This window comes from Drosophila obscura, unplaced genomic scaffold, assembly GCF_018151105.1.
Source record: "Drosophila obscura isolate BZ-5 IFL unplaced genomic scaffold, ASM1815110v1 contig_150, whole genome shotgun sequence".
In the NCBI taxonomy this organism is placed as follows: domain Eukaryota; kingdom Metazoa; phylum Arthropoda; class Insecta; order Diptera; family Drosophilidae; genus Drosophila; species Drosophila obscura.
The window spans coordinates 8,405,383-8,425,272 of record NW_024542736.1 but is presented as its reverse complement, the minus strand read 5'-3'; the positions used below and the strand labels follow the sequence as shown (position 1 = coordinate 8,425,272).

The 19,890-nt window shown below is 42.5% G+C and overlaps 2 protein-coding genes across 4 annotated transcripts in view; one reads left to right on the top strand and one right to left on the bottom strand.

The window, feature by feature from the left end:
- The first annotated feature begins 7,625 nt into the window (after positions 1–7,625).
- On the top strand, positions 7,626–11,674 carry LOC111079153 (transcription termination factor 2). Its single transcript, XM_022374187.2, has 5 exons — positions 7,626–7,758; positions 7,838–8,967; positions 9,188–9,506; positions 9,577–10,433; positions 10,500–11,674. The coding sequence occupies exons 1-5, from the start codon at positions 7,692–7,694 to the stop codon at positions 11,283–11,285; spliced, it is 3,159 nt and encodes a 1,052-aa protein (XP_022229879.2). The 5' UTR covers positions 7,626–7,691; the 3' UTR covers positions 11,286–11,674.
- Positions 11,362–19,890, bottom strand: part of LOC111079154 (protein doublesex) — a 44,928-nt gene continuing 36,399 nt past the window's right edge. For all 3 annotated transcript variants that reach the window (XM_022374188.2, XM_022374189.2, XM_022374190.2), the window contains 2 exons: positions 17,176–17,683; positions 11,362–12,522 (listed from right to left, as the gene is read on the bottom strand). In XM_022374188.2, the coding sequence (XP_022229880.1) occupies positions 17,235–17,683 (449 nt within the window). In that variant the 3' untranslated portion in view covers positions 11,362–12,522; positions 17,176–17,234. The remainder of the gene's footprint in view (positions 12,523–17,175; positions 17,684–19,890) is intronic.

Genomic DNA, 19,890 nt, shown 5'->3' with positions numbered 1-19,890 from the left:
TAAGTGGAGGCAGAAAATGAGAGAAATTAGATCGAGCAAAGAGAGCAACGAAATACAAAGAGAAACAAGAAAAAACGAGAAATTAAAAAAACCAGCGACCTTCTGCTGATTGCTGTTCGCCTGGTACCTCAGATTTGAATTTAACGGTTTTCTGCCATTTGAGCGGCGGAAAGTGGAGGCAGAAAATGAGAGAAATTAGATCGAGCAAAGAGAGCAACGAAATACAAAGAGAAACAAGAAAAAACGAGAAATTAAAAAAACCCGCGACCTTCTGCTGATTGCTGTTCGCCTGGTACCTCAGATTTGAATTTAACGGTTTTCTGCCGTTTGAGCGGCGGTAAAGTGGAGGCAGAAAATGAGAGAAATTAGATCGAGCAAAGAGAGCAACGAAATACAAAGAGAAACAAGAAAAAACGAGAAATTAAAAAAACCAGCGACCTTCTGCTGATTGCTGTTCGCCTGGTACCTCAGATTTGAATTTAACGGTTTTCTGCCGTTTGAGCGGCGGAAAGTGGAGGCAGAAAATGAGAGAAATTAGATCGAGCAAAGAGAGCAACGAAATACAAAGAGAAACAAGAAAAAACGAGAAATTAAAAAAACCAGCGACCTTCTGCTGATTGCTGTTCGCCTGGTACCTCAGATTTGAATTTAACGGTTTTCTGCCGTTTGAGCGGCGGAAAGTGGAGGCAGAAAATGAGAGAAATTAGATCGAGCAAAGAGAGCAACGAAATACAAAGAGAAACAAGAAAAAACTAGAAACTAAAAAAAACCAGCGACCTTCTGCTGATTGCTGTTCGCCTGGTACCTCAGATTTGAATTTAACGGTTTTCTGCCGTTTGAGCGGCGGAAAGTGGAGGCAGAAAATGAGAGAAATTAGATCGAGCAAAGAGAGCAACGAAATACAAAGAGAAACAAGAAAAAACGAGAAATTGAAAAAACCAGCGACCTTCTGCTGATTGCTGTTCGCCTGGTACCTCAGATTTGAATTTAACGGTTTTCTGCCGTTTGAGCGGCGGAAAGTGGAGGCAGAAAATGAGAGAAATTAGATCGAGCAAAGAGAGCAACGAAATACAAAGAGAAACAAGAAAAAACTAGAAACTAAAAAAAACCAGCGACCTTCTGCTGATTGCTGTTCGCCTGGTACCTCAGATTTGAATTTAACGGTTTTCTGCCGTTTGAGCGGCGGTAAGTGGAGGCAGAAAATGAGAGAAATTAGATCGAGCAAAGAGAGCAACGAAATACAAAGAGAAACAAGAAAAAACGAGAAATTAAAAAAAACAGCGACCTTCTGCTGATTGCTGTTCGCCTGGTACCTCAGATTTGAATTTAACGGTTTTCTGCCGTTTGAGCGGCGGAAAGTGGAGGCAGAAAATGAGAGAAATTAGATCGAGCAAAGAGAGCAACGAAATACAAAGAGAAACAAGAAAAAACGAGAAATTAAAAAAACCAGCGACCTTCTGCTGATTGCTGTTCGCCTGGTACCTCAGATTTGAATTTAACGGTTTTCTGCCGTTTGAGCGGCGGAAAGTGGAGGCAGAAAATGAGAGAAATTAGATCGAACAAGGAGAGCAACGAAATACAAAGAGAAACATGAAAAAACGAGAAATTAAAAAAACCAGCGACCTTTTGCTGATTGCTGTTCGCCTGGTACCTCAGATTTGAATTTAACGGTTTTCTGCCGTTTGAGCGGCGGTAAGTGGAGGCAGAAAATGAGAGAAATTAGATCGAGCAAAGAGAGCAACGAAATACAAAGAGAAACAAGAAAAAACGAGAAATTAAAAAAACCAGCGACCTTTTGCTGATTGCTGTTCGCCTGGTACCTCAGATTTGAATTTAACGGTTTTCTGCCGTTTGAGCGGCGGTAAGTGGAGGCAGAAAATGAGAGAAATTAGATCGAGCAAAGAGAGCAACGAAATACAAAGAGAAACAAGAAAAAACGAGAAATTAAAAAAACCAGCGACCTTCTGCTGATTGCTGTTCGCCTGGTACCTCAGATTTGAATTTAACGGTTTTCTGCCGTTTGAGCGGCGGAAAGTGGAGGCAGAAAATGAGATAAATTAGATCGAGCAAAGAGAGCAACGAAATACAAAGAGAAACAAGAAAAAACTAGAAACTAAAAAAAACCAGCGACCTTCTGCTGATTGCTGTTCGCCTGGTACCTCAGATTTGAATTTAACGGTTTTCTGCCGTTTGAGCGGCGGTAAGTGGAGGCAGAAAATGAGAGAAATTAGATTGAGCAAAGAGAGCAACGAAATACAAAGAGAAACAAGAAAAAACGAGAAATTAAAAAAACCAGCGACCTTCTGCTGATTGCTGTTCGCCTGGTACCTCAGATTTGAATTTAACGGTTTTCTGCCGTTTTAGCGGCGGTAAGTGGAGGCAGAAAATGAGAGAAATTAGATCGAGCAAAGAGAGCAACGAAATACAAAGAGAAACAAGAAAAAACGAGAAATTAAAAAAACCAGCGACCTTCTGCTGATTGCTGTTCGCCTGGTACCTCAGATTTGAATTTAACGGTTTTCTGCCGTTTGAGCGGCGGAAAGTGGAGGCAGAAAATGAGAGAAATTACATCGAACAAGGAGAGAAACGAAATACAAAGAGAAACAAGAAAAAACGAGAAATTAAAAAAACCAGCGACCTTCTGCTGATTGCTGTTCGCCTGGTACCTCAGATTTGAATTTAACGGTTTTCTGCCGTTTGAGCGGCGGAAAGTGGAGGCAGAAAATGAGAGAAATTAGATCGAGCAAAGAGAGCAACGAAATACAAAGAGAAACAAGAAAAAACTAGAAACTAAAAAAAACCAGCGACCTTCTGCTGATTGCTGTTCGCCTGGTACCTCAGATTTGAATTTAACGGTTTTCTGCCGTTTGAGCGGCGGAAAGTGGAGGCAGAAAATGAGAGAAATTAGATCGAGCAAAGAGAGCAACGAAATACAAAGAGAAACAAGAAAAAACGAGAAATTAAAAAAACCAGCAACCTTCTGCTGATTGCTGTTCGCCTGGTACCTCAGATTTGAATTTAACGGTTTTCTGCCGTTTTAGCGGCGGAAAGTGGAGGCAGAAAATGAGAGAAATTACATCGAACAAGGAGAGAAACGAAATACAAAGAGAAACAAGAAAAAACGAGAAATTAAAAAAACCAGCGACCTTCTGCTGATTGCTGTTCGCCTGGTACCTCAGATTTGAATTTAACGGTTTTCTGCCGTTTTAGCGGCGGAAAGTGGAGGCAGAAAATGAGAGAAATTAGATCGAACAAGGAGAGAAACGAAATACAAAGAGAAACAAGAAAAAACGAGAAATTAAAAAAACCAGCGACCTTCTGCTGATTGCTGTTCGCCTGGTACCTCAGATTTGAATTTAACGGTTTTCTGCCGTTTGAGCGGCGGAAAGTGGAGGCAGAAAATGAGAGAAATTAGATCGAGCAAAGAGAGCAACGAAATACAAAGAGAAACAAGAAAAAACGAGAAATTAAAAAAACCAGCGACCTTCTGCTGATTGCTGTTCGCCTGGTACCTCAGATTTGAATTTAACGGTTTTCTGCCGTTTGAGCGGCGGTAAGTGGAGGCAGAAAATGAGAGAAATTAGATCGAGCAAAGAGAGCAACGAAATACAAAGAAAAACAAGAAAAAACGATAAATTAAAAAAAACAGCGACCTTCTGCTGATTGCTGTTCGCCTGGTACCTCAGATTTGAATTTAACGGTTTTCTGCCGTTTGAGCGGCGGTAAGTGGAGGCAGAAAATGAGAGAAATTAGATCGAGCAAAGAGAGCAACGAAATACAAAGAGAAACAAGAAAAAACTAGAAACTAAAAAAAACCAGCGACCTTCTGCTGATTGCTGTTCGCCTGGTACCTCAGATTTGAATTTAACGGTTTTCTGCCGTTTGAGCGGCGGTAAGTGGAGGCAGAAAATGAGAGAAATTAGATCGAGCAAAGAGAGCAACGAAATACAAAGAAAAACAAGAAAAAACGAGAAATTAAAAAAACCAGCGACCTTCTGCTGATTGCTGTTCGCCTGGTACCTCAGATTTGAATTTAACGGTTTTCTGCCGTTTGAGCGGCGGAAAGTGGAGGCAGAAAATGAGAGAAATTAGATCGAGCAAAGAGAGCAACGAAATACAAAGAGAAACAAGAAAAAACGAGAAATTAAAAAAACCAGCAACCTTCTGCTGATTGCTGTTCGCCTGGTACCTCAGATTTGAATTTAACGGTTTTCTGCCGTTTTAGCGGCGGAAAGTGGAGGCAGAAAATGAGAGAAATTAGATCGAGCAAAGAGAGCAACGAAATACAAAGAGAAACATGAAAAAACGAGAAATTAAAAAAACCAGCGACCTTTTGCTGATTGCTGTTCGCCTGGTACCTCAGATTTGAATTTAACGGTTTTCTGCCGTTTTAGCGGCGGAAAGTGGAGGCAGAAAATGAGAGAAATTAGATCGAGCAAAGAGAGCAACGAAATACAAAGAGAAACAAGAAAAAACGAGAAATTAAAAAAACCAGCGACCTTTTGCTGATTGCTGTTCGCCTGGTACCTCAGATTTGAATTTAACGGTTTTCTGCCGTTTGAGCGGCGGTAAGTGGAGGCAGAAAATGAGAGAAATTAGATCGAGCAAAGAGAGCAACGAAATACAAAGAGAAACAAGAAAAAACGAGAAATTAAAAAAACCAGCAACCTTCTGCTGATTGCTGTTCGCCTGGTACCTCAGATTTGAATTTAACGGTTTTCTGCCGTTTTAGCGGCGGAAAGTGGAGGCAGAAAATGAGAGAAATTACATCGAACAAGGAGAGAAACGAAATACAAAGAGAAACAAGAAAAAACGAGAAATTAAAAAAACCAGCGACCTTCTGCTGATTGCTGTTCGCCTGGTACCTCAGATTTGAATTTAACGGTTTTCTGCCGTTTGAGCGGCGGTAAGTGGAGGCAGAAAATGAGAGAAATTAGATCGAGCAAAGAGAGCAACGAAATACAAAGAGAAACAAGAAAAAACGAGAAATTAAAAAAACCAGCGACCTTCTGCTGATTGCTGTTCGCCTGGTACCTCAGATTTGAATTTAACGGTTTTCTGCCGTTTGAGCGGCGGAAAGTGGAGGCAGAAAATGAGAGAAATTAGATCGAGCAAAGAGAGCAACGAAATACAAAGAGAAACAAGAAAAAACGAGAAATTAAAAAAACCAGCGACCTTCTGCTGATTGCTGTTCGCCTGGTACCTCAGATTTGAATTTAACGGTTTTCTGCCGTTTGAGCGGCGGAAAGTGGAGGCAGAAAATGAGAGAAATTAGATCGAGCAAAGAGAGCAACGAAATACAAAGAGAAACAAGAAAAAACGAGAAATTAAAAAAACCAGCGACCTTCTGCTGATTGCTGTTCGCCTGGTACCTCAGATTTGAATTTAACGGTTTTCTGCCGTTTGAGCGGCGGAAAGTGGAGGCAGAAAATGAGAGAAATTAGATCGAGCAAAGAGAGCAACGAAATACAAAGAGAAACATGAAAAAACGAGAAATTAAAAAAACCAGCAACCTTCTGCTGATTGCTGTTCGCCTGGTACCTCAGATTTGAATTTAACGGTTTTCTGCCGTTTTAGCGGCGGAAAGTGGAGGCAGAAAATGAGAGAAATTACATCGAACAAGGAGAGAAACGAAATACAAAGAGAAACAAGAAAAAACGAGAAATTAAAAAAACCAGCGACCTTCTGCTGATTGCTGTTCGCCTGGTACCTCAGATTTGAATTTAACGGTTTTCTGCCGTTTTAGCGGCGGAAAGTGGAGGCAGAAAATGAGAGAAATTAGATCGAATTTGTTCGGAAATACAAAGAGAAAGAAGAAAAAAAGAGAAATTAAAAAAACCAGCGACCTTCTGCTGATTTCTGTTCGCCTGGTATCTCAGATTTGAATTTAACGGTTTTCTGTCATTTGAGCGGTGGAAAGTTGAGGCAGAAAATTAGAGAAATTAGATCGAAAAAAGAGAGCAACGAAATACAAAGAGAAACAAGATAAAAAGAGAATTAAAAAAACCAGCGACCTTCTGCTGATTTCTGTTCGCCTGGTATATCAGATTTGAATTTAACGGGTTTCTGCCATTTGAGCGGTAGAAAGTGGAGGCAGAAAATGAGAGAAATTAGATCGAAAATAGAGAGCAAGGAAATACAAAGAGAAACAACAACGCTCGCGTACATAACGAGGCAGAGTGTGCGAGCGAGAAAGAGAATGAGTACCGGGCCTCTTGCTGAAGGAGGCGGTGGAAGTAACTGAAAATTAATTTCTTCATTCTGGATATAATGATGATCCGATCTGGTTCAGATTCGGCAATCTGGTAGATATGGTCATTCTCTACGACACTACGCTTTTACTTTTTTGATATCTTTAAAATTGTGGCAGCCACAGATTTTCGTCCCTTGTAGGGGCGGAAAGGGGCGGGGCGAAATTTTGAAATACACTTGTAGCACTGTGATATCACATGAGTCTGGAAACCAAATTTGGTTACCCTCACTCTTATAGGCTGTTTACATTGGGACTGCGTCATGCTTCTTTGCGTCTTGGCGAAGACGCAGTTTTTTTTACATAGGTTAAGCATAGGGCCCTAGTGGTGGCAAAAAGTTGCGTCGGTCTCTGATTCATGTGCGTCTATTCGATATATTCGATTGCTTTTGCGCTTAACTGCACATTTTTGCACTTTTCTGCCAATCAGCGCAACTATCACCTCTAAGAACAACAAAAACTTGTAGTTTAAAAATCAAATTTTGGCGCTAAAATGAATGGTTATGCAAAAAGGTGAAAATATACATAAAATCATGAAATAAAATACTTGAAACTGATTGTATTATTATCATACGACATTTTTGTGATCCCCTGATGCCATTATGACACTGCTGGAGCCGAACTTCGATGGTTTTCATAATTTTAAGAAGAACTCCCACAAGCTCTACAAAGAAATGTCTGAAAATAATAAATAAATATAAGAATCAATTCTCTTTCGTCCATTTTCTTGTCGTCTTGCATAATTCTGTTGATTTCTCAAAATTTGTTTACTTTCCTTGTCATCAAGCACCCAAAAGAAAATTCAAGACGCGCGTCTGCCAATGTAAACGCCTTTTCTGCTTCATTGCGTCTATTCCGATATCGATAGCAGACGCGCCCAGAGTAAAAAGGCTATTATAGTCTCTGAGATTCAGGCGCTTAACAAGACGGACAGACAGACAGACATGGCTATATAGACTCGGCTATTGATGCTGATGATGAATATATATACTTTATGGGGTCGGAAACGTTTCCGTTGCACACATCCACTTGTACCACAAATACAATACATCCCTTAACTTTTTTTTGAGTACGGGTATAAATATACCGTCCGACCCTCACAAACTTACCGAAATATGCCTAATTTTCAAAATAAGCCACATGTATCTTACGGGAATGTAGATTCATTGCTGCGACGTTCCTACGCGTTCCTGTAAGATACATTTGAAAATGAATAGGCAACGTTGTTCTGCATCTTTGGCACGAAATGAGCAACAAATCTGAATACCTTGGGAGTTCTTGATATAGTCGGCAACAAAAATATCGTCCCGATATTATCGTATCAAAAATTAAAAATATCGATCTAATATGCTAGTATATTTTGTCGTTAAGGTCACACTTTTTTCATACCGACCAACAAAAAAACGCGCGCATAGAAATAAATAATTATTAAAAATCTAGAATGTCCAGTGACAGTGAGGAATATTACACGAATGATGAAGACGACACAGTCGGCAGCACCGTTTCAGGTATTTATAATGGTCTCTTATATGAAACAATCCTGAAACTAATGTGCCTTCCTGCCATTAAACTCGCGTCGCGCTGTAGTGCAATCAAGCCACGCTTCCCGCCACAACAGTCGCGGGAGCAGCCGCAATAGTAATTCTGGCGTAATTATTGACGAAACCGAGTCGGAAGATGAAGACTTGCGTCCTTCCAGGGCTAAGCCGCAGTCGAAGAAGAAGCATCGTCTTGCGGTGATCGCATCCGACAGCGAAGATGAAGATGAGCTGGACTCGCGCGCCTTGTCCCCGAGCACGCGCATGAGCATTACAGGTGTACGCCCACAGGATCTGAGCGATGATTCCAGTGAGATTGACTACAGCGACGTAGAGGCTTCACCAGCTAGAGCGGAAGAGACCTACAACGAGAATGTCGAGCGAGCGGACGCAGCTGCTGCACGCGCCCGACAATCCATTGATGGCGGAGGCGGAGGCCTATTGCCACGCTACAGCACGCAGTTTGTGGGAAACATCGAGGAGACTTTGCACTCAACAGTATTTCCAGGGAACATTGAAGCGTCACTCGACGATTCGAGTGGCAGTGATGTCCTCATACTAAGCAACAAGGAGATTCCCCCCATTGAAATATCAAGTACGGAGGATGAAAGTAGCAGCAACAAGGAAAACGTATCTGCTCCGCCCCCCTTACGACGATCCTATTCGCCCCGCAGTAGCGCTGGAGCTCCAGTCGTTAAGTCTACCAAGAGCCTCACGCAGCCGACCATACAGACGGCATTCAAAAAGAACGCCTCCCCGGTTGCTTCTCGCCGTTCCCTGATCAAGAGTGAAAATCGCAAGGATGTAACTCAAGAGTACTATGAGGAGGAGATGCGCAAGCTGATGGAGATGCGCACCCAAAAGAATGACGCCGAAAAGCTCTATGAGAAGGTGGCCAAAAAGTTGCCGGACAAAGGAAGCCAAATCAAGAAGCGTATCGATGCCTTGGGCCGGGAAATTGAGTTGAAAAGTAAAATTATGAGTGGCCTGAAAGTAGCAGTCCCAGTAGCAATCAAGAAGGTGGCCACTGCGATGAAGGCTCCCGAGACCGCCCACGACGATACACCCGACTGGGATGTCCTCTCTGCAGCGGTCAACTCTATTCAACCCAAGTTCACTGGAGCTCAGGGAATGGCCACGTTTAACAACCAGAAGGCCTTAACGCTGGAATCCCTTAAGGTGGGTGCTAGAGCTTCAAACTGCTTTGAGAAGTGACTGTACTTGATGATGACTCAGAACGGATATTTGAGAATGATCCAATTTGGGGGTCGCTGGGCACGAGTTACTGTGCGGCGTCTGTTCAAGGGCATTCCAAGATTAAGAATTCACTACCTGAATTTGTCCCGCGGGTAACCATCTACCGTCCTGAAGAAGCCTGACTAATATTTTGTCTTTTTAGGATCTCCATGGGTCGCTGAAGGGCTGCCCTTCAGAGGACGTTCTGGCCGACGATCCAGTGGGGCTGAAGGTAACATTAATGGGTCACCAGAAGCATGCCCTCGCGTGGATGTCTTGGCGCGAGAAGCAGAGTCCACGTGGCGGCATCTTGGCCGACGACATGGGCTTGGGCAAGACCCTGACAATGATATCATCCGTTCTCGCCTGCAAGAACCGCCAGGAGAGCGGAGCTGGCGGCCACGCGGACAGCGACAGCGAGGAAGAGAGCGACACAAAGCGGAAAAGCACTGGTGGATGGAACTCTAAGGGCCGCAAAGATAGTAAGTCGAATAATGTCTTTCCAATGTATACGCACCCCCTTAACTGGCTGATTGTTTGTTTTTGTTGCAGCTCATCGCGGTGGCACTTTAGTCGTGTGCCCGGCCAGCTTGCTTCGTCAGTGGGAGGCAGAGGTCGAGTCCAAAGTCGCCCGTCATCGGTTGACCGTGTGCGTGCATCATGGCAACAACCGCGAGACGAAAGCCAAACACCTGCGCACATACGACATCGTGGTGACCACCTACAACATTGTGGGCAGGGAGCATAAGGAGTCGAGTGCCTTGTTTGGTGTCAAGTGGCGTCGCATCATACTGGATGAGGCCCATGTTGTGCGCAACTACAAGGCACTGGCGTCAATCGCGGTAAGCGATCTGCGCGGCAAGTTCCGCTGGGCTCTGACTGGCACACCCATACAAAACAAGGAACTAGATATATATGCGCTTTTGAAGTTCCTGCGCTGTTCGCCGTTCGACGACCTGACCACATGGAAGAAGTGGATCGATAATAAAAGTGCTGGCGGACAGAACCGTCTCAATTTGCTGATGAAGTCCATCATGCTCAGGCGCACCAAAGCACAGCTGCAGCTAGAAGGGAAATTGAACAGCTTGCCCGGCAAGGAGTTGCGTTTGATTGAGATTTCACTTGACAAGGACGAGATGAACGTGTACCAGACGGTCATGACATATTCCAGGACATTGTTTGCACAATTCCTGTTCCAGCGCGCCGAAAAAGACTCGGACGCTAACTTCATATCCGATGCCAACAGGCCCACATACAACCAAATCAAGGATCCTAATGGGGCCTACTATAAATTGCACGAGAAGTTCGCCCGAATGGCAGGCCAAAAAAAGGAAGTAAAGTCCCACGAAATATTGGTGCTGCTGTTGCGTCTGCGGCAGATTTGCTGCCATCCAGGTCTGATTGATTCGGTAAGTGAAGGGAAGGTAAGGGAATGAAGGTTCGAACTTCGAACTCACGAATGAACTTTCTTACAGATGTTAGAGGGAGAGGAAGCTAAGAATATGGACGCTGACGACAGCGCGGGGGAATCCCTGGAGATCGATTTACTGGCGCAGCTTAATAAGCTGGCCATTAAAGACAACTCCACTTCTCCGGGTCAGTCAAGTGGCAGTCGAAACAGCAGCGAAGTGAAAGAAGATGAGGACGGTCCGCCGCTAACTGGGGATGAGGCTCGCATTGCCAAGGCTTCCAAAAATGTGCTAAAGCGCAGCAATCCAGTTTTCAACATGAAGCGTCCCTCAACGAAAATGCTCAAGGTGATGGAAATACTGAAATCCTCGATTCTGAAGGGCAACAACGACAAGGCCATTATAGTCTCGCAATGGACATCGGTACTGGACATACTGCGCGACCATTTGGAGAATGATCAGATGTCGACCCTTTCGCTGAATGGCTCTATTCCAGTAAAGAATCGACAAGAAATTGTAAACCAATTCAACGATCAGCGCAATCCGAAACGCATCTTGTTGCTGTCACTTACCGCTGGCGGTGTGGGCTTAAATTTGATTGGTGCCAATCATTTGTTGCTGCTTGATCTACACTGGAATCCTCAGCTGGAAGCCCAGGCCCAAGATCGCATCTATCGCGTGGGGCAGAAAAAGGATGTCAAGATCTATAAGTTTGTGTGTCTGGACACAGTCGAGCAGCGCATTTTGACTTTGCAGGAACATAAATTGGAACTTGCCAATGGCGTCCTAACAGGCGCCGGGGTTAGTTCAAAACTAACCATTGATGACCTCAAGGGTCTGTTTGGAATTTGAGACCACGGCCGATTCTCTTTAGTTTGAAGTATTCAGTATTAGGTATTAAGCACAAACCAGAGTTCATTTTATTTACAGGAAAATTTTTATTTTAGTTATTTCAAAGTTGTTTTTATTTTATTTTGTATTTCTTTGTTTTGAAGCACTTGTATTTAGTTTAGCTACGATACCATTTGAATTGTTAAGTAGTTTACAATGAGTTCCGTTTAAATTGAAATGTGTGTACTATTAATGTTTAATTTCCTTAGTATATATATAATCTTAATCTTCCTTAATCGCTTTCTCTGCTCAAGCAAATACGAACAAATTCAACTACAATTTGATTAGCATAACATTTTTGGTTGTTTTTTTTGTTGTTTTGTTTTGAAAAACTGTACAAAGGATAAAAGCCGGTAATGCGGATGGAAAAAAAAAATAGTCTTAAGCTTAGTAAAGATGCTATATAGCCGACGCTACACTATTTTCAGATCAGCTAGATCAGTTCTCACAAAGTATTAAACCGCATGCTTTCTTTACATGGCAGCGCACAGCCCTAGAAAGTGTAATATATATATTTATCTGATATATATGTAGATATACTCGTGCATAAATATGTTTAGAAAAAATTAATATTTGTATACTTCAAGCTGATAATCTCATATCATATGTAAGAACTATACGAGTTGAACAAATTTTATTAGGATTCCTCATACTACCAGATGCTGTGTTAAAGGTTCCGAATGGACGTGCTGAAGCCTAGGACTAGATATCGTTTATTTACTCATATGTCTATGTGTCTATGTCTACTGTAAGTTAAAAGAACTTTGTTGCGCTTATTTGTGCAGGTCAGTGATAGATTCTCGCAGAGAAAGTTTTTATAGTTAAATTTTGTATATACAAAACATACATATACATATGCATACATATGTAAACATATATACATAATTTACATTTGAATAACGAGCTATGCTATACTAGAAATAGATGGGTCATCAAGCTTTTAGACCACTCATCAACGAGATATTTTAATTTATTTAAGATTTTTGTTGAGATCAATCTGAAAATATGTTCTTGGGATAGCCTATTTCTACAGTTCGTGTCATATAAGTCTCTAACTTATCTTATCTTGAAATATGCCCATACGTTGGTTAGAGATTATACATATGTATGCAACATTCATGCAGTCGTCGGGATCGGGAGTTATGTTCCTTCTAGGGGTCTGATCTCCAATCAAGCGGGCTGATACCACTAATTATCGCTGCGGAAAGAAAAGACAAGTGAGAAATGCATCAAATTATTATCTTTAATCGATATTCGTGGCTCGTTAATTAGTTAGATTCAATATTGCATTGGCAATATGCTTAAGCGCAAATGCGGCATAAAACAATTTTTAATGGCACGATACCAGCGCGCCCATATGGGTGCAATGTCTCAGCCATAAAATCCATTAAAATCATTGTAATGTCTGTTAGTCAGTCAAAGACAACCAACCATCAACATCAACCACTGCAGTCTTGGGCCTGCTTACCTGCGGCCCTGAGGTAAGCGCGTCCTCGGATGCAGAAGGATAAACGCAGCTCCGGCGCTCGTAAAAGCCATTTTTATAGCAGCCGTTGCCCACGAAGAGTCCAAGTGGCTGGTCTGGCCAGTCAGGCTGTATAATATGGGGAGCAGCTGGGTCTCGACCCCAGAGCTTGATTTTTATAATACGAAATGTGATTTTTACGACGCGTTTTAAGATAATGCGGCCGACCCTGATTCTGAGTTCTCGATTCGTTTTGCCTGATTTCTAATTGTCGCAGACAAACTAATTTGCTCTTAAGCGAACACTGAAAAGCACTCTGATCCTACCCTATACAACTATTGAGTACTTTCGGGCCCATCCACTTCAATTGTTAAAGTTTGTGTCATAAATACCATACTTCATGGCACCATGCTGATTTAGAAGTATATTCAATGAAAGAACATAATAATGAATACAATGTGAATAATGTTTTTCGCATCCAACTCCCTTCGTAGAGTACCCGCGCTTCGCTATTTTCCTGGAGCTACCATTCAACTATATGCTTCTTTTTTTCGCGTCTGCTTTTCTGTTTTCTGCTCGCGTCAACTTTTTATGATGGCCACGAAAAAATTTCCACCGAAAAAGGAGTAGCTGAAAATGATGCGGTTCTGCGTTGAGTACGGCTCGGCTGGGTTTGGTTTCGGATTCGGTTTCGGTTTTGTATACATCATACATTATTGTTTATTTTTTAATAATGCGTGTCCACTAAAAACCAGGGCGAAGAGGAAGCGTAGCAGCGCGGCTCCATAAACAGCGAGGAGCAGAGGGCTCTGTGCACGCAAGGCACACGAAAGACGACGAGGAACAATAAACACGAACGAACACCAGAAAATCCATGAATGCAAGAGTACGAGCGGCTGGAATTGAACGGATTTTGCCGTGCCGGAGAGTGTCGGAGTAGCAGTGTGAATGGGGAAGAAGAGAAGCAAGAACACCATTTGGAGCCAAGAGCAGGGCGAAATTTGAGCAGCGTAAGCTGAAACCGAAACCTCGACACTCGCTCACAGAAAACTATAACATTTTTGTTCTTATTCCTTTATTTTGTTGTGTTTTATTTTTATGGCAAGCATTGCATTTATTATGGCTGCCTCCGGGCAGTGAGCAGTACCAATACCAGACGCTGGCGGAGATGGGGCTAGGCATGGGGACGATGACTGTGGAGCATCAAAATGAAGGGATTTACTCTTTAATGACAAGTCAGCGGAAATTAGAAATCAGCGGAAATTGTATGGCAACAATCATATCCACAGTATGCATACATATTTTTTTTGTGTTAATGTTTGTTAAATGGCTTTGCACACTTAAGCTTTGGAGAGACGAGATCAAAGTGAAGACTACAAAGTTGCTGCTTATGGAAGCGAGCCGGAAGTCGGCAGTTTGAAGCATTTGTTCTTGGGGATCATAGGAGTTGCCAGAACTTGTCACAACCTATAAAGGCTTATTGATTGAAATGTATTTATATATGTATGTATGTATATGTATAGTATTCTGGCTATCTGTGTTTGGTTTCTTGAACTCAATTCGAATAGAATAGAGATCTGAATTTAAATTGATTATTCAGATGGTTTTTTTTTAAATTATTTTATCTGCTAAATAGCTCTGATAATAACTTCTATAGTTGTAATTTACAACTATAAGTATTTTTTTTCTCTATTACTATAAAAAAAGGAATGGCTTTAATTCCTAGCATCAAACGGTGCTAAACAATTTTCTTTGTGTGTCTTATTGTGTCACTTTCATGTTGTCTGCAATATGAAATGCACCAGGGGATACATACATAAAAGTATGTATGTATGTATGTATGTATATTTATGTCTGTCTGAAACTTTTGATGTGCCAAAACATCAGTGAAATTACAGAACGCTCCCATGAAAAAATGATCTGACAAGTAAAATTAAAGCAAAAACTAAGACGCCTGTGTTGGAATTTCCCTGACTTCGTTGCATATTTTCCTCTACTTACCCCGAGCGGGAAAGGTGCGGAGAACTGTCTACGGAAATGCGTGGCAGAAAATGGAAACACAATATCGTAAAATGGAAACTTATGCATTTATTGCCATTTTGGCCACGGCAACAAAGGCGAGTTGGCACGGAATTGAAGTGCCATTCGAAAGGATATTTGCTCCTGCCCGGTGTACGGGTATGTGCACGGGTATTTGTGTCTCTGCGAATGATATGCTTTCAGGAACTGCATCTACTTCTGTCAGGATCTCCCCAAGGCTCGTAAAAGTTTTCGGTATTGTTTGCCCGCTTTTATGGGTTCGAGTTTTGCCCGGAATAATTGTTTGTTGTTCCTGATGTTTGCTTCCTCTTTTCTGCTTCTTTTTAATAAGTTTGATTTGGCAGATCCCCGGCCATGTCTCTGTCCCTGTCTCTGCCCCATTCGTCACAGAGTTAAATGAACTTTGTGATAGTTTTACGAGATCTCACTCTTCGACTTTGTAGTCTCGCCCTCTCAAAGGAAAATTTAATTGCAGCCCAAAGTGAGTTCTAGGCTTAGAAGAAGCCACAAATACTTGCCAACATACGAGTGCGAGCGTAGAGAAAAAAATATTTCCACGCAGTTCTCGTGCGATTCAGTTTCGGTTTTATGATCCAGACCCATAAAAACCGAACACAGCGTTGCGTCTCTTTGATGCGAGTGCCACAGGAGTGCGGTGAGAGGTGAGTCGAGGCGAGTTGAGGTTTTTAATGTGCCGCAAGGGCGCGCGAAACAATCGAAGGGCCGAGAACGCAGGGCGATTTCTAGACAAGATTTAGATGCCAGTTCTCGCTCTTTCATATTTGTGCAATGCGAATGTTTTATTACCATTGACGAGACCAAAACATTGAAATATGCATTCTGAAGTGTCGTCTTCGCGGTCTGCCGGGGAGCATCGTAAAATGTGCAAAGCGAAAGTTCTGATGCCCATTCGCCTCGCCAGGGCATCGGCAGCATTATGATATCTGTGGCTGCCACCGAACCTGAGACCCTTCCCCACCCCCCACTTCCATCTGCGACAGGGCAACCGGAGAAGTCCTCGCCTCGCCGCTTCTGGCGCCACTTGAGTTTTTAATTAAAGCAAATCGCTTAGCAAAACAAAAGGCAACAAACTGCTCAAACGCTGGGAACAAAACCCAACCTCGTCCCGCCCGTCTCTTCCGTCTGAAACTAGGAGCAACAAAAATGCCAGCCAGCATGGAAATTTAACACTTGCTTCTGAATTAAGCAACTGCAAGTGCAGCAGCCATAGCGGCAGGAGCGGCAACAATGCCCTGGCAAGAAAAGGCCAAATGCTTCAATTGTCAGCACCCAAACAGTGGCAGGGGGCAGGGCAGGGACTGGGCCATCCAAGAGGAATTGTTTTTCATCTGCAGCCCGAGACGAGGAAGCTTTTGTTGCCCACGTTGCAGTCATCAGGACAAATGATGAAAAAGCCATTGCATACTTTCGTGCGCAGTCCGGAAATGCAACCAACAGCAACAGCAAACAGCTAACGTGGCAGAAAGGAAAACTTACACGCCGGAAAGCACCAGGAGCCAGGAGCCAGGGCATGGCCCGGAAAGGCAAAGGCAACGGCAACGGCAACCAACCTAAATTGTAAACATAAAACTATGCTGCGAAATTGATTTGATTAAAGGAAACGCGCCTGGGCCAGCATGCGAAATGAGTTGGAAGTGAGAAAATGGAAGTATGGCCACTAAATCTATTCGAATTCAAGGCTCCCTTCTCCCAGTCCTATCTGCGCAATAAAGCTAAATGATTGAAATTCATGATATACGGCGCATGCAGTTCTATGGACCACAACAAATGACAAAAATTGCGTTCTCCTTTAATAAGTTTTGTATGTTGGTCACAAAGATATGAAATTTATATTGATTGTATATGGAATGTAAACAAGTAAATGGATTATATTTCTCATAATTCCGGGGAAGCCATTCACGAGTAATTGTTTTTTCATCGAATTTTCTCTCTAGAATTTCTTGTACATTTAGGTCCCATGAAATCTACGGAATTCCAAATAGGGTATTTTTATGTTCACAAAAAATCACAAAATGGAGTTCGAATGTTCGAATGCAATAGTAAGCCAAGACTCGAGCTTACTATTGCAAGAGGTTCACTTAGAGAAGTTTGCATAAGAAAACCCATAAGAAATAAGTAGTGTCTATTGTCCATCAGTCTCTCAGTCTCTATATCCGTTTGTATCTATGTCCCTCAGATAACTATATGGCTATCTAGGCCCGTTAATTTCTATAAATCAATCATTTAGATCATAAACGACAGAGTTACGGTTTTGGTGATGTGTTACCCGTATCTTGCATGTACATATGTATCTCCAATTACATTCTGTGATGCTTTTCTACTTACACAAAGAGTACGGCTGCTGCTGCTGCTGCTGCCACAGCGGCGGCAACATTGCGATACTGCTACGTGGCAGCCGTGGAGCTGACCAGATGGTGGCCATGATGGTAGCCTCCATTGCTGCTGCTGTGCGCTGGCGGTGGTGGAGGCGGCGTGGAGGGCGTGCCCGAGCGGGACCTTTGGCGATGGGTGGGCGTAGATGTGGTCGCCATTGTGGTGACCATTGTCGGCGAGGCGGCCGAATGCACGGTGCCGTTGCTGCTGCCGGGCCGCGAATGTTTCTGATGAGGATTGGCGGCCGCTCCGCTGGGACTGGATGGGGAGCGGCTCAGGGCCAGCGGCTCGGGCGTCGGCGGACGAATCTGGGTGAGGGGCAGGTGGGTGAAGTGCGCTCCATAGCGGCCCTGCTCGATGCTCGGATAGGTCAGGTACATCGGTGCTCCGTTCACCAAAGCCATCGGCGTGTAGTAGTTGTAATATATTTGGGCTACAATACGATTTATTTCTACACGTGCTGTGGATTGGATCAACAGAAATGAGAGATTAGAAATTACTTTCGCAGAAAATGACACCGTCAAATGGGTCAAATTAATTACTCAACTGTTACTTAGTTGAGTTGTCTAAATAATAATAAATAATCTAATTTTTTTTTTCAATATCGACATTGTTTGATATTATAGCCTATTCTTAAATTATGGTAAATACTCTTACTTCCACAAATTTGACTTCCGTGTTCAAATTCTTGAATTTGCATTCTGGTTTATTTTGAATGGAAAATGGTACATTTTCCATATATTCTAATCGAGAGAACTTTTAATTTAAAATTTTTCAAATATCGAATTATTCAAATTTATCCAAATACCTAAAACCTTAGTTAAAATATTAAAATATGTAATTATTAGTTTTTATAAATTCTATAAATTTTATAATTCATAAAATTACTTTAAAAAAACCCATTAAAAAAATTTAAAATTTTACTTTTCCTGTGCTACACCCTTAAATCTATGTAATCAGTAGCTCAGCTCAGCAATGTTTATCGCTGAAAATCTGTTATACTGTAAGTCTAGAATTGATTAAGGGTATTCGTTGTTTAAGTTATTAGCTAATTTGCTTATATTAGGTACTTTAGTTCCTGAACTATCGATAACATGCAGTCAAAATGTATAATATACACCTTTTTCTTTAATTTATGCTTATTTTTGTTTCTTATTCATTTGAGAGGAAGACTTTAATGAAGAATTTACATGTGCGCTGCGTCCCATATAGTTGGCCATAACGTTGGTTTTCACACTTTATAACAAAAATGTCCAAGAGGGTTGCGGTGGAATAGTATAAGCTATGGGAAGGCACCCATAACATTAACTATGCCCGGCACTAAATGTCTATGCCATTCGACAAAGATTTGCGCCATTTTGGAAGGCACCTGGGGACCCGGCCCGGGCCGGCCCACCTATGGCCTCGGCATGCACTTTATGTGCAACCTTCGCACGGTGCTCACACAATAAACCCTCCCCAGCACGGCGCCCCTGCCCCTGCCGCTGCAGATCCCATATACAGGCTAAGGCAAAGCCAAAGCCACATCCCAGCTCCAGTTGGAGTTTCTGTTGCAAGAGCCTTTGTCTTCCGCTGACTCCCCTCCTTATCTGCGTGGCAAAAACTTTTCAAAATTTTACTGCTTGCTGCAACATCAAAATGCCAAGTTTTTACGATTACTCTGGTGCTGCTGCAATTTTACTTAATTTTAATGGGATTTTTTCTTCCGCCAACTGCAGAATGCATTAAACAGGGCCAGAGCATACGAGGCAGAATTACGCATGAGCGTGCTCCTGCTCTCGAGACTCCAAAATATTTGATAGGGAATAGGTACAGTCAATACCGGACCCAACCTAGTCGCAACTAATGCCGCCCGCCCATTGTGCAATTTGACGAAATAATAAAAAGTCGTAAAGAAGTTGTGACCTGACGTTGGGTGGATCGAGGCTGGTGGTGCAGAGGGCAGCCGTCCAAGACAGCCGCGCTCTCCCTCTAAAGTAGCTCTTAAAGGAACTTGTTAATATATAGCTATCTCGCTTGGGTCAGTCCATAAACTGAGTCCTGGTGTTGGGTTAATTAGAAGGATGGATTTTCAAGTATTCTAAGCACAGGAGGAAGCCGCCTCCATTCTCGACGGTTCTAAAGCCAAACGCAGGTGAGAGATTGCTGCTTTGAATTTACACATAGAGAAAACTATTCCAAGGCTTTGCGATTTGTTAGGTTATAGATTGGAAAAATAATACAACATTGATTGACAGATTGAAGAAGGACTTCATACGAAGTGGGCCTTATTGGTCTTTTGCTTCTAACAACCATTAGAAGGTATCTGTGACCTATTGTCATTATTGCAGCTGCATGAGAGAAAAGATAATATTATCTAGAATTCTGAAAGTAGAAGCTGCCATATCTTAAATGAGTACTCGCATACGGATTAGGGACAATGCAAATGAAGAATATTTCTGAATGCTTTCTAGCCATGACCCACATAGCAGCTCACCGAACGAACTGCTTAGACGAATGACTAACCATTATTCACGTGTATAAAGCTCTCCGCTATGAAATTAGCTCCCTGGCCTGTTCTCACCCTCTCTAGACTGTAGACTCTAGAGTTTCATTATCTGAGCGCTTGCAGGCCACAAAACCTCGACAATAGTTTTTCAGTTGACTTGGCCGAGAAGGCAACCATTG

Bases quoted from the DNA above. Each gene is read 5' to 3' on its own strand.
- LOC111079153 (XM_022374187.2), top strand. From the start codon at position 7,692: ATGTCCAGTGACAGTGAGGAATATTACACGAATGATGAAGACGACACA. The intron at 8,968-9,187 runs GTGGGTGCTAGA...TTGTCTTTTTAG, and splicing joins TAACGCTGGAATCCCTTAAG to GATCTCCATGGGTCGCTGAA. The intron at 9,507-9,576 runs GTAAGTCGAATA...TTTTTGTTGCAG, and splicing joins CTCTAAGGGCCGCAAAGATA to CTCATCGCGGTGGCACTTTA.